Below are 14265 nucleotides of genomic sequence, written 5' to 3' on the forward strand. Positions count from 1 at the left end.
TGCCCGCAGGATAAAAGGATGGGATGTGAAGCTTAGCTTTTCCTGGTACATACTACACAAAGCAATACAAACCTGAGCTGCATGAAATGTTTTTTTTGTTGTTGTGTGATTACAAAACTATGGCTTTGTTGATTCATAATTTATCAGCTCATTACAGTTCTGACCTAATCTACACATGCTTGTTCTATGTAAGGCAACTACATGGGTTGTAACAGCTGGAAAAATATAAATAGCTATCTAAGGGCACCGGTGAACTGCTTTCCGGGATGCAGCCAATTGTAGGCAACTGTACACACAAAATAAACTCAGGAAATAATTGAAACACCACTAACTTTTTCTTTCAAAGTGCATTTGAATACATTTTCCTGGACATTAATCCCTGCATGTGTATTTCTTCAAAATGACATCAATATTACTGAAAACTATTCTTACATTTAACCGGTAAAACTGGTTAAAAGCTTGACTCAGTAGTTTGACTGATTGGTGATACGTTCTTCTTTATGTGATCTCATGTGATCAGTCTGGCAATGCCAGGCTAAATGAATGTGCTATGGCCGAGAGAGATTGGCCGAAGGGCCACAGTTCAGTATCATCAGCCTGAGAAAGAAGAGCTCACGCTGTCAGCCTATTTCATGAAGAGAAGCAACCTGGTCACCATAGGCTCAAGTGGTCGAGTGGCTGCTTGGTAATCCGAATGTTCCCGGTTCGATTCCCAACCCCCACGTGTTAGTGTCAAAGTGTCCTTGAGCAAGACACCAAACCCCTAACTGCTCCAGAGGTGGACTAAGTCATGTGCATTTTAACTGATTGTCTTTCTATCGGTATGCAACTCGAACAGCGCTGAGTCATCAGTGCGGTAAGGGCACTCGTTCAGCTAGCACCTTGCTCGGGTGCACCTCATAGGGTTCAAGTTGACAGTGCGTCTGACAAGAAATGTCGAGATTCAACATATCCATGGTTTGCAGAAACGTAAAATGCCAATGTTTTTTCTCCGGCGATTGGGCTGGCAAAAAAAGTACCTTTGGCAACTGAAGCGCAAAGAACAATCACAGGCTTTGACATTCCCTTTTCCATTGCCCTTTACATATTGGGTGACCTCTTCAGACTGGATTCAGACTGAGCCGTTGGGGTGGAAACTAAAGATCTGAGAGGCTCTTCTGGATTACCTGCATCTCTGTGGTATTCTGCTCTTAGTCATTTGGCAGCCTGAAAACTCAAATTCTGAAGAAAATCTAGTTAGACGGAAATAGTCGTGGCCTATATGTGAGAGTTGTGTCACGATTCTACGGCCTACGGTTCAAGACGTATTAGAGTGTGTGCATGCAACGTTTGAAAACAATTAAAGCACAGTCATAAATAATTGAAGAAAAAGAAACCTAGCTTCGTGCTTTAGAGATGAGCCTGATATATGCTCTTGCCGACTAAGTGTGGCTTGACAAAAATATTGTATTTATTAAGTAGAGCGACATGTCACGTAACAATTTGTCACTGTCCGACACATAAATCAGGCCTCAGACAGACTGAAGCATCAACAGATGAGACGGAGAGAAAGAAAACAAACAAGCAACTGCATTCAGCCCTCAATGCGTCAGCTGTGAGAAAGGATGACGATGACTCACAGACTCACACCTTGAAAGTGCTGTAGGAAAGAAATGCAATATAACTGACAACAGGAAATATGTTTAACCACCAAGAAACCTCAAACTAAACAGCCTCACAGGAAATTCTGACTATAAATCACTGTACGGTTGGTTTCTCATCTTACAGATTAAAACACGTTACATATGACTTTGGTTGAAAAACACCTATATACACACACATTATACGGTATATACACACATTACACTGTGTATATGTATGTGTGTGTGTGTGTGTGTGTGTGTGTGTGTGTGTGTGTGTGTGTGTGTGTGTGTGTGTGTGTGTGTGTGTGTGTGTGTGTGTGTGTGTGTGTGTGTGTGTGTGTGTGTGTGTGTGTGTGTGTGTGTGTGTGTGTGTGTAGAAACATGAATGCAGATGCTTCCATACAGGTGTACTACTAACTACCGCATGATACATTATCATGCATGATACATTATATACGTTATACTACATGATACATTATCATGCAGTACTATTGCATGATACAACTAAGCAATTAACATCCTATGATACTTTGTGAAAATACTAAGCAGGCCCAGTTGACCTCGGTTTGAGATCAAGAGGAGATGATCTCAGTGACTATGACTGCTCAACACGCTAGCGTTTCAATATGAAAAGTGACTAAAGTGACATCTGCATCTCAATCTATGAGAAAGATTCTAGTGAATAATAGGGTCAGAAATGGAGTACATTTTAAAATTTTAACACTCATCTTTTATTTACTTGAATTACAATCTAAAACATAAACCTTGGTTGGAATAAACCAAAGTTGTCCTTTAAGACCTGAAGCCGATTCTACAAATGTCTTCTAAATCCCATTTTTTTGTTTCTATATCAGTGGTGCTCAAACCTTTTGATGTCAAGGACCCCCAAAATGATATGTATTTGGCCGCCGACCCCCATCTCAAAATATTGTGTTCCAGGGATCCCCAGAAGCAAGGATTTGAGTTAAAAATGTTCGCTTTAAAAGAATATATATATTCAAAGATTTGCACAAAAATAGCAGATCTACAAGCTCGTAACGCGGCACTCGGTGAGTGAAAGAAAAGTGAGTACCAGGACAGCGCATGCGTTTTGAAAATGTGCTCAAACATGATTCCACCGCATTGCACACATAACATAAGGCATGCAATATTGACAGAGAACATTGAGAAATCGTTCCATTTGACATAACACAATATAATCTGACAGTTGCAGTGACTGGCAATGTCAAATTCCCAATTAGAAGGGATGTCACCAGACATTTACAAATGTGTGACACCAAGTCTCAACCAGCGGGCATCAGCTATTGCCACCAGTGATGCAATACTGGCAATGAAAACGAAAAGGTTTATGGGTGTCTACAGAGCTACAGTAACTCATTCCCACTGACTTTTGCCTCTGAGGCCACCTATGGTGGCGTTTGGGGGGTAGAGTGAACTCATCAAGGACAGTCTACTCCATTACCCATCAGCCACCTGTTGTACTGACATCATCACTCACATAGCATGGTTCAAGGGTCAACAGATGGAAGGGATTACACACAAGAGAGCCAACATGTCTTTCAACATGTTCATGAGAATGGTGTCAAAACAAAAAAAAAAAGTTGCTACGTTAAAGATGCAGTGCAGTCACATAAACTATGCAAAGTGCTGGTGGGTATACTAGCTAATTAATGTTACTAGTACAGTACTCTATGCCTGTTAGCGCTGTTATTAATTCTTGGAGGTTACCCAGGTTTGTGCTCAAACAGCCACAGGCGAGGTGTTGCCTTCAAATTTACATAATTACAGAAAGAGGTACGACGCTCACTGCATTCATTCAAAATAATCTCTATATTGAACTAAAAACACGACATTTCGGCAGAGACAGCCAGGCCTCTGATGAAGGTTGTCTGGGTTGTTGTTACGTTTAATAAAGAACCTTTTTAAATTAATTGAGTGTCTCTTTTGCCTATGAAAGAACATGTAAATGACAACATCGCTAGCATTATGACCTTCATACAGAGAGTATACAAAGTGTGTACCCGAGGACGCAGACATCCTGTGTTATGTCCAGCATGACTTAATACCCACGTTTATACTACATTAGCTGTCTAACATTTCAATAATTAAATAACCCATTAAGACCTGGAACACATCTGTGTCACTTTAGATTTCTTTGGCTATTTTTGAAAAATCTTGAAACATTTTTTTTTTGTTGTTTTTTTTTTAAAAACTGTTTAGAAAACATTTTTAAGAATCGCCTCAGGTCTTAATGGGATATGGTAGATAGATCAAAGACCACCTAGGGGAATATGAAGCAACACCTCACGACCACAAAGAGTGAGGAGATCAAACGTTCCAACATGGAGCCCTGCACGACATAGGATGAAGTATGAATGAAGAGGAATTATTATCTTTGTTCTGTTCGGCTTCCCTGGTGTTTCCTGTGGCTAATTCCTAATCTTAATGAGTAGCAGATAAGCACGAGAGTGTTAATTAATGAGAACGACGACACAGTAATTATATATATATTACAGAGGGACCGCTGCCAGTAGCCCCCCACACCACCTCCCTCAGTTCACACTTCTACCATGGGCTTCTCCTCCTCCTCCTGCTCCTCTTCCTCCACCTCCAGCTCTAGCTCTCATTACCTCCCGTTCCCTCGCAGTGCCTGATGTGATCACGACTCTTGGAAGCACATGAATGATCTGTGTGCACTCTGAAATCCAGAATGTTCATTTAACCCTTATGGGTCCAGCTTTACACATTAAGAATTGATTAACACTCTTTTGCAATGTGCTCTAACAACTCAAAAGGACAAGGAGTAAAGGACTGGCAATGGATTAAGCTCATAAAAAGGAGTAAAAGGGTGAGGAGATGAAAGAGAAAGCCACTGCACAGATGGCGACATGGCACCGCAATTCACCATTTCTGATCACTGATGCTGCTCAGAGTCTCCCCCATCCGCCGCTCTGGCGAGCGTGAAACCAGGGGCATGGAGAGAGAGAGTACACAAACCTCTCCTCTTCATGAAATTACCATGACATGGAAATACAATGCAATCAGCTTGCTTGAACGGGCGCCTCGCATTTTCACCGCCACGATAGCAATCTGTCGGTTCATCTGTGAGTCCGGCCCCCACGGGGGTTAGGAACGGGCAGAACATAATAAGAGAACACAGAGTCAAGCTTATTAAACCATGGAGGAAAATAAATAGCCAACACCCCTCACCTCACCCGCCCCCCACCCCCACCCCGCCCCCAACAGAAAATACCCAACAAATCACATTCTGAAAGACAGGGTATATGGGGAAGAGATACCCTACTGCTAATTTAATAAACCAGCTATAGCAGACCAAGCAAGTCCATTATGCCGTGTCATCTGTCCTGCAGAGCTTGAATCAGAACCTTGGGGTGGGTGATGCCAAATGGCATGCGTAATCAGATACAAACAAGTCATTTGGGATTACAAAGTGAGACGTCGCCTCCGGCAAGTTTGAAAGTTGATGACCAAGCATGTATGTTTTGTGATATAATATGACCTCCAAGTCCAGACCTATACTGTACGTACCACTCTGGTCTGTTATTGGGAACTTAATTCCATCAAAACGTCACCAGATGTTTGCAAAACATTTTCAGTCTCGTATGTAGGGCTTTCCAAACCCTGGTGTTCACTCTCTGCGGTAGCCTTCCTATCATCTACCTCTCTATTTCCTGTCTAGTGTGTCTACACCTTTAGCTAGACAATTAACTCATGAGTGTTGGTTTAACTCTGTGAGCGTTATTATGGGTCCCTTTCTACACTCTGAGAGTTAAATTAACACTCAGGATTTCAGACCATTCTTGACGTGGAAATTATGGGTGAAGGCAAAAGATCCCAGACAAGCCATGTCAAAGCTCTGCAATACTTAGGTCCAAGCAGAAATGGTGGAATTTACAGGTTTCCCAAATATTTTAATCAGTTTAGATCATAGAAATATCTACCAGTTATCTGCACATTTGTTGGCATGTTGTCTTTGTTTGTTTGTTTGTTTGTTTGTTTGAAAAAACTTGATTCAGGGTAAAATAGTCTCCTCCTTGCTGGAGTAGGAGTGTACAATTCTTATATTTTTTTTTACTTTTGATATTACTTGACTCTGCATATTGCCCATTTGTCTATTCTTCTGAATCCTGAAATAAACAAAACTGTGGGGGAAAGAAAATAAATATCTACCAGTTTAATTTGTACCTGCTCATGAGTCACCAGAGAAATGACAAACTATTTGTATTTATTCTTTTGTGGGAGGACAGTGGAGATTAGCATAATTATATTATCCCTCTTTCACTATAAATATTGTACATAAGGTTTATTTGTTGACACATTATGAATATGTAGAATGTCGTCCAATTAGGCTATTTAACAACGGTTTTGACAACTGAATCTGAAACAAATTTGTTTTAATTGTCCGCTAATATTTTCTTTAGGCCAGTGAGAATTGTCACAAAATATTGTCACTGTAGTAAAATGTGTCAATAGATGTCAAGTATAGTGAAAATAGCAGCAGATCTACAAGCTTACTATACATCAAAGTTATTGGGCTGAAGTTGTAGCCTTAAACCAAACCTTGCTAAATAAATAAAAAAAACTGTGGATTGCACAGAACATCATTGTTTTTTGCTTTGATTTCTAGAATTAGGTCATACAGTACTGTCTGGGTGCAACATGCAACCTGGAGGGTGTCTGCTTGTGCCTCTTGCTACCAAAATGTTCAGAATAGCCAGACCAGACTGAACATCACTGATTTAATTACAGCACAACACAGGCATAATAACCACCACATCTCAACATGAGTCCAATTCCAGAGCGGAACCATTGAAACGTTTGAATGTTAGGGATGGGAGAGGTGGTTATGAGTCAATCATGACCTATTCTATTTACTGTAAATACATAGAAAATACAATTATTATTATTATTATTATTAAAATCCATATAATTTGACTACAACATGTAGGACATGGCCGCTTGGGAATAGGCTCTATGCACGGCAGCCATATTGGAAAGAAATTGGGCCTCTTCCTTACTTCCTTCACAGGTGTTACCAATGATACTAATGAAGGCTCTGTTCCGAACCTTTTAATTTCAAAGACCCCCATAACTCTGGGTGTACAAATGGAACCAAATGGACTATTACGGGTCCATTTGGTTCCATTTGTACACTCTCAGAGTTACACACCCGTAATTAGGGTCCATTTGGAACCCCCTCAAGGAACCATGAGGGTCCCTGGACCACACTTTGAGACCCACTGGTGTAGCAGAGTGTTTCCAGTGAGCCAACGTGCACAATAACAGCACCCTGACTCTATTTGACCAGAATGGAACAGAGCCTTCATTAGTATCATTGGTAACACCTGTGAAGGAAGTAAGGAAGAGGCCCAATTTCTTTCCAATATGGCTGCAGTGCATAGAGCCTATTGGTGGGTTCCTGTATGTCCTTGAGAACCCCAAAATGCTCCAGATGAGCATGTTGGTGACATAGACGGTTTCCTATGCTGTCTGTGTGTGTGTGTGAACGTATGTGAATGGGTGAATGTAATGCACATGGTGCTCTTGGATAAAGGATAACAGTGATAATTGTCTAACAATTCAAATAACAATGAGGATCTAAATGTGTAAATACCTTATTTGCTTTTGTGTGATTTATTGTTTTTTGTGGTGGTGGGGGTCTTACTTTATGTATTTGTTTATTTAAAATTGTTGTTATTTTATATAGATTGCATGCTGTGAAGACAAAAGCTACAACCTTGACATTGACATTCTACCCAGATCACTTCACATCAGCAAGAATAGTAGTAACATATCTATGCACCAATATCTCATACAAATATTTATGCACTACATGGTAAACCATGACATGGTACCAGTTTTCTTCGCTAGACTAAAGACGGTCAGGCTAAACGTTTTTTTTATAGTTTCACCGTCTTCTGCCAAGCAGTTAGCACCAAATCTTTCTCAGTGTTGAATATGAGGGATGCAGTTCACACCTCCTCCACAGCACTATACTATACAGCCTCCACTCTTTCGCGCGCGCACGCGCGCACGCACGCACGCACGCACGCACACACACACACACACACACACACACACACACACACACACACACACACACACACACACACACACACACACACACACACACACACACACACACACACACACACACACACACACACACACACACACACACACACACACACACACACACACACACACACACACACACACACACACACATTATCTCTTTCTCTCTGAGTATGATTCTAAGAAGGATGTTTTGATGAAAGGAAATCAAAGTCTTCCTCTCTCCTCTCTCTCTCTCTCTCTCTCTCTCTCTCTCTCTCTCTCTCTCTCTCTCTGAATTAAATCCCCCCCAGCACCCTCTCTCTCTCTCTCTCTGCTCATCTCGCATGTACTATAAACACAAAACACACAAGAGTTCCTGGGAGTTTAAATCTTAGTACACAATAGCTTCAAAGGAATATAAGTTGGAGCATGTTTTAAAAATGTTGTCTTCGTACACAACAGCTTCAAAGGAATATAAGTTGGAGCATGTTTAAAAATGCATGTTTTAAAAATGTTGCATCCCATAAATACCTATTTGGACTGCTGATGATGCTCCAGGGGGGTTGGTTAGCCAAGACAGGCGGTTTACTTTCTGTTATGAAGGTGGGCCTTGAGATGAAAGCTGAGGCTAATCATATTCAAGGCACTGCCAAGCCTTTTGTTTGGCTGAGTAATTAGGTGTGGAAGATAAGTCGTGGTTATTACCCAGCATAATTATCCAATTATGGTCATATTACTACGCCAAGTGGGTTAAAACTATGGGCAGATCATTTTCAATGCCTGCAGGTCTTATCAGTTGAATCTAATTATTTCGGTTTGTAAAAAAAACTAAGTGTGGGGGGAGGGGGGAGAGAATGGCCCTTGATCAACATAAAGACAACAGGTGCCTTTATGGGTGAGACATAGCCTTGGATCAAGGCTATCATAGATGTATTTTATCAAGTCTGACTTTTACTTTCGTATCTACGATAGTCTTGGCTAGCACCCCCCCAGTGCGTCCTGCACTTTCACTAGTAAAGCTCGTACTTCTTTGTACATTTTTGTTTAAGGTGCTTACCCGGTTGCCCCAAATGTTAACTCGTGCTTCGGAGTCTTTGCGCTATGTATCAGTCAGTTTTTGCCCCTTGTTTACTTCCTGTTAACATTGAGTGTATTTCCGGCTTTCACTGGAAGCGCCCCGTCAATACCGCCCTTTGAGGTGTACAGGGAACTTCCGACAGAATCCGACACAGACGGGATTAAAACACTTCTTTATAGAAAAATATGGACTAGTACAGTGCACTTACCACTTGCATTCTTCCCACATATGAGGTGCTGGTACGGTTGGAACAAACCCCATATTTCCGAGTCGTTATTGATGGCCTGCTCGAGGGACTCGAGCGTAAACTTGGGGATCCCATTGTCCCGTTCGATAAGCGCGCTGCGCCGCACACGGCCGAACACCTCTCTGAAAAGGCTCTCCGTGCACGCGGTGAGGTATATGGCCGCGTGCTCGTGGACCCTCAGGGCCACGCGGCTCTCGACCATCCACTTGAAGAACTTCCCCACAGAGAAGACCAGCCCGCAGCGCGTCGACTTGCCGCGGCTGAACGTGTCCCCCGTGCTCATGTTGTAGAGCGACAGGGCGCCGAGGGCCGCGGTGAGGCAGTTGACAGAGATGGTCCATGACAGCACCGTCCTGATGGCGCTCTGGACCTCGTGCTTGGTGCACTTGGCGTAGCGCAGGCTGAGACGCTGCGCCTCCCGGGCAAGTCTCACCAGTGCGCGACCCATCAAAGCCGAGAGCTTGGCCAGGACCTGGAAAGTATAATTTAAGAGGGTTATGTATTTTTAAAACAAAAAAGTAAGAACTAATGTAAATGCCAGATGTGTTTCAGTTTTGGGAGTTAAACTATAATATGGTCATGAAGTGTGAGTCATGACCGAAGGAATAAGGTTGCGGATGTAAGTGGCCGAAATTAATTTCCTCAGATGGGTGGCTGGCATCTCCCTTAGAGATAGGGCGAGAAGTTCAGTTACTCAGGAGAAACTCGGAGTAGAGCCGCTGCTCCTTCACTTGGAAAGGAGCCTGCTTAGGTGGTTCAGGCATCTAGTATGAGCATCTCCCTAGGGAGGTCCTCGCTGCATGTTCCACTGGGAGGAGACCCCGTGGCAGACCAAGGACCAGATGGGGGGATTACATCTCTACACCGGCCTCGGAACACCTCGGGATCCCCCAGGACGAAGTTGCTAATGTTGCTCGGGAAAGGGAAGACTGGAAATCTCTGCTGAAACTGTTGCCCCCGCGATCCGACTCTGGATAAGCGGTTGAAGACGGATGGATGGAATGGATGGAACTATGGAAAAGCCTTAGTGATGATGGGTTGAAAGTGTGTACATCTCAGGGGAGATTTAAAAAAGCCTTAAAAAGTAAAATAATTCAGGATTACAATTTGGAGTTAAAAAAAATATATGTTACATCTAGTTACATCTAGTTCTTGCATTATATTTTAAGTTTTTTTTATGATTCAGCCTATTCCTTTTTTCGGACATTGAATTTGTATTTTGTGTGTGTGTGTGTGTGTGTGTGTGTGTGTGTGTGTGTGTGTGTGTGTGTGTGTGTGTGTGTGTGTGTGTGTGTGAGAGTTAGTTGGACATGAGTGATGATGAAGATTTCCTTGTTCTAAGTCCACACAAGTATGTTTTGATTTGTTGTAAAAAATAAAAATAAAAATACCAAAAATAAACCATTCATTCATCCATTCATCATTCATCACCTCCCGTGACGGGGTCCCTGCGACCATCAGCTCCTCGTCTTTCCTCAGCGCGCCCTCCACCTCGCCCAGGCTCCACGGCAGCTCGTCCAGCTCGGGGAGCCTGGCGCACTGACCCGAGGCGCACTCCCCCAAGATCTCCAAAGTGTCCTCCGCCAGCACGGTGTTCACCGTGTCCAGGCTGTTCTGTCGGCTGTGCATGGACTCCGTCAGATGCCAGCGGTTGCCCCCGTGCGCGTGCGACAGATGCGTGGCGTCGGAGCAGCACAGCGACACGCTGGACGACCTGACCGAGTCCGCGGCTCCACCATAACCGGAGTCGAGCGTTAAATCCTCCAGCGTCCTCGCAACAGTCTTACCCTTGCCTGACATGGCTGCACCGCATACTGTTGGCTCTGTTGGGTACGCTGTTCTCCAGTCAAATGCCACAAAGTCTTAGTTATTGGCGCCGTCCACAGCCGCTATAGGACTCGAAATGGATTTCCCCAGGTAAAAAAAATGTGTAGACTGCGTTCAGGAGCGACAGTGAGCGCTTATAGTTTCCTTCTTCAAGTGACTGACTGAGTGCTTTCGAGCAGCGCCTCTTGCCCACAACTTCGTGCCTGAGCGCTGAAGCCCACTCAATACTCTCCGACTGCATCAAGCCGCGCAATCAGTGTTGCCAGGTTCTGCGAGAGAAACAAGCAACTAGTTCTATGAAAACAAGCCCAAAAGAAGCGACTTATAGGCCACATGATGCCCACATCCACATGACATGAGCAATTTAAATCTATATTCATCATATTTTTGGGGGAAATAGCAGATCTACAAGCTCACAGTCACAACGCAGCGTCACAATGTGACGTGAGCTTGTAGATCTGCTATTTTCATAAAACTCTTTGGAAAAAAGTGAAAACGTTTTAATATATATTTATTTTAAACATTTGAGCACAAATCAGGCATGGGGAATGGGGTCCCCAAAATATTTTTTAGATTGGGGTCCGTGAGGACAAATAATTTGAGGGTCCTTGAGGGGAAAATGTTTGATAGCCACTGGTTTAAACAACATTAGGAAACGAAACAAGACAAACGCAACCCGGCCTCAACTACCAATATTTACAACTACAAGCAGCTTCACAGAAAAAGAAGCCCAAAGTCGCTTATAATAAGCCGGCATGGCAACACTGATCAAGCAGCGCAATACACAATTCTCAAGAAAGGAGGGGCTATGATGAGTGGGCTGAAAGCGGCCAATCCACATTTCTGCCAGTCTTGATTGACACAGGCAACTGGCAGGAAAAAAAAAGCCTACCTGGTGCAGTGGTGGACAAGGTACTCCACCCCAACAGTAGGCCTACTTGAGTTTATCAAAGTATAGATACTCTTAGTCAAATATTAGCTTACTCCACAAGTGAAAGCTGCACTGTCAAATGTGTACTTGTGTTAAAATACTGGAGTAGGCCTACTTTTAAAAAATACTTAAAGAAGCACATTTCAACCTCATCTTCATAGTAATTGATCTTTGACACAAATACAATTTCTGTACTCACTCTGTGTCTCATTGGTGGGCTATGGCCAGTTCAGAAACCTGCCTACCAATGACATCATCAGTGGGGATTCCAAGATAATAACTATAGCCTTTTTAGTTATCTTCCTGGAAAGAAAAGCTCTTTCCAGGAAGAGCTGTTCTCTTCCTGGAAAGTTGGCATGCTGAAATGAAAGCCATTGTTCTTGCTTTAATCAACAACACCAAAAAACCTTTCTACCGATGATGTTAGGCAGGTTTCTGAACTGTACAGGAGACACAGAGTGAGTACCATCATAATGAGCATTAGTGAAGAGTGAGGACCAATTGAAGATAGGTTGAAAATGGGTGATCCTTTAAGTATTCAAAAGAAACCTACATACTTTAAAAAGTATTAAAAATTACAAAGTACATATTCTTTTTAATATCAATGCATATCAATGTATTGATATCAATGCAATATAAATGCATTGCTGTACTGAGCAGTAGTTATTTCCGCCCCAAAAATCTAAGATTTTCCAGACATTTTCAAAGAATATCAATAATAGTGAAAAATGCAGATTGCAACTTTGAAATAGGACTCAGGTGGTTAATTCATAATGTACTTTTTCCATTCCTAGCAATGTAGTGAGTAAATGTGCACAGTTAGGCTACTGCCTACTACCACTGACCTGGTGGAACTGAAACAAAAACAACTTTTTTTCTTTTTCCTTCTTTGTACAATGTTTACAATGATCAATGTGGATTGATCTCCTTTACGGACTACTTTTAGTTTGTGGCTCTACATGTGGATTGTTACTTGTGTGACGTTTTGCCTTACCTTCTTATGTGGACCTGTTGCCTCTTGCTTTTGCACCTCATGTCTAACCTCATGCACATACCTGCTGCTTATTTAAGCTATCATCTATGTAAATCATCTTAGATTTTTTCCCCTAACTGGAAAACAATGACATGATGACAAAACCTAATTTAACCACTGTGATGTGACAATAACACTGATTAGGATTCTGCAGAGCACAACATATAGGCTTTACTTGTGTCCTGTCCTGGTAGGAGGAGCCAATAGGCCTATGAATTAAAGCTGGAATCTATAACCACATTTCTACCGCTTTTACAAGAAGGCACATCCGCTTACTCAGGTGGTGGCAGTATTAAATAGGCCTAATAGAAGTCAACCAGTAGATGCCCTGATATCCTTGGTTCTCACGCTTTCATGTCAAGGACCCCCAAAATGATATGTATTTGGCCACGGACCCCTATCTCAAATATTTGCCAGAAGAAGCAAAGATTTGAGTTACAAATGTTCATTTAAAAAAACATATGTTCAAAGGTTTGCACAAATGTTCATGATTTTTCAAAAGTAGCAGATCTACAAGCTCATAGGGCGGCACTTGGTGCCGCGCTATGAGCTTGTATATCTGCTATTTTTGAACAGCCAAAGTATAACATTATTGTGATGCTATATTAACACATTTAGCTGGGGACCCCCTGGAATCCCCCAAGGACCCCTGGGGGTCCCAGGACCCCACTTTGAGAACCAATGGTCTAAATGTCTCAGCGGAAGAGTAGGGAGACCACCGCGCTCCAACCACTGCAATTAGCCTAATCATCTATAGCCTACAGTTTGGTTGAAACATTGTTTTATTAATTAAAATAAGTTCCAGATTGCAGCTTTAAACAGTAAGAGCAAATACATAACCATCCATGAACCTCTTTCTAGTGAAAAAATGAACAACTAGAAAATGTGCTCCTCGGAGCACAAGTCTCCGCCAGCAAATACTGATTAATCCTGTCTAAGCTATTTATATTACGTATTGTGATGACACCAGTGTGTCTACATAATGTATTGCTCCGCCATTTCTCAGCCATTTCGTGATTATTCCTGTCTTACCTCACTTTGAAAGAGACACAGACTCTTTCAAAGTGACACATCTATTTATAGGCCGCTATACGTCATGCGTCTCACTAGCCAATCAGAGCACACTCTTTCAACGTATTGTCACGTATCATGTGAGGCTTGACCAATGTTAGCTTGGCCGAGGGGGGGGGGGACGGAAAGTGAAAACATAGTCTCCTGGCGGAGACAACTACTGTAGGAGTGACTTGGAGAAGACACGCCGAGAAGAACCGAACCGTTGGTGTATTGATGATTCATCCCAATGCTGGGGCACCTACTTGTACATCAGAGTTGAACTTACCATCTGTACACACACGGCCTTCCATGCCAGAGGCCTCACCAGTGGTGTAAAGTAACTAAGTACATTTACTCAACTACTGTACTTAAGTAAAATGTTGAGGTATTTGTACT

At 42.5% G+C, this 14265-nt stretch overlaps 1 protein-coding gene across 1 annotated transcript in view; it reads right to left on the reverse strand.

Moving 5' to 3' along the window:
- LOC311039748 (ankyrin repeat and BTB/POZ domain-containing protein 3-A) overlaps positions 1-11066 on the reverse strand; it is a 182527-nt gene extending 171461 nt beyond the window's left edge. The window contains exons 1-2 of the mRNA XM_084049710.1: positions 10457-11066; positions 8987-9497 (exon numbers count right to left, since the gene is read on the reverse strand). Coding sequence (XP_083905836.1) covers positions 8987-9497; positions 10457-10825 — 880 coding nt within the window. The 5' untranslated portion in view covers positions 10826-11066. The remainder of the gene's footprint in view (positions 1-8986; positions 9498-10456) is intronic.
- Positions 11067-14265: the final 3199 nt, after the last annotated feature.

This window comes from Gymnoscopelus microlampas (genome assembly GCF_963454915.1).
Source record: "Gymnoscopelus microlampas genome assembly, chromosome: 23".
In the NCBI taxonomy this organism is placed as follows: Eukaryota; Metazoa; Chordata; class Actinopteri; order Myctophiformes; family Myctophidae; genus Gymnoscopelus; species Gymnoscopelus microlampas.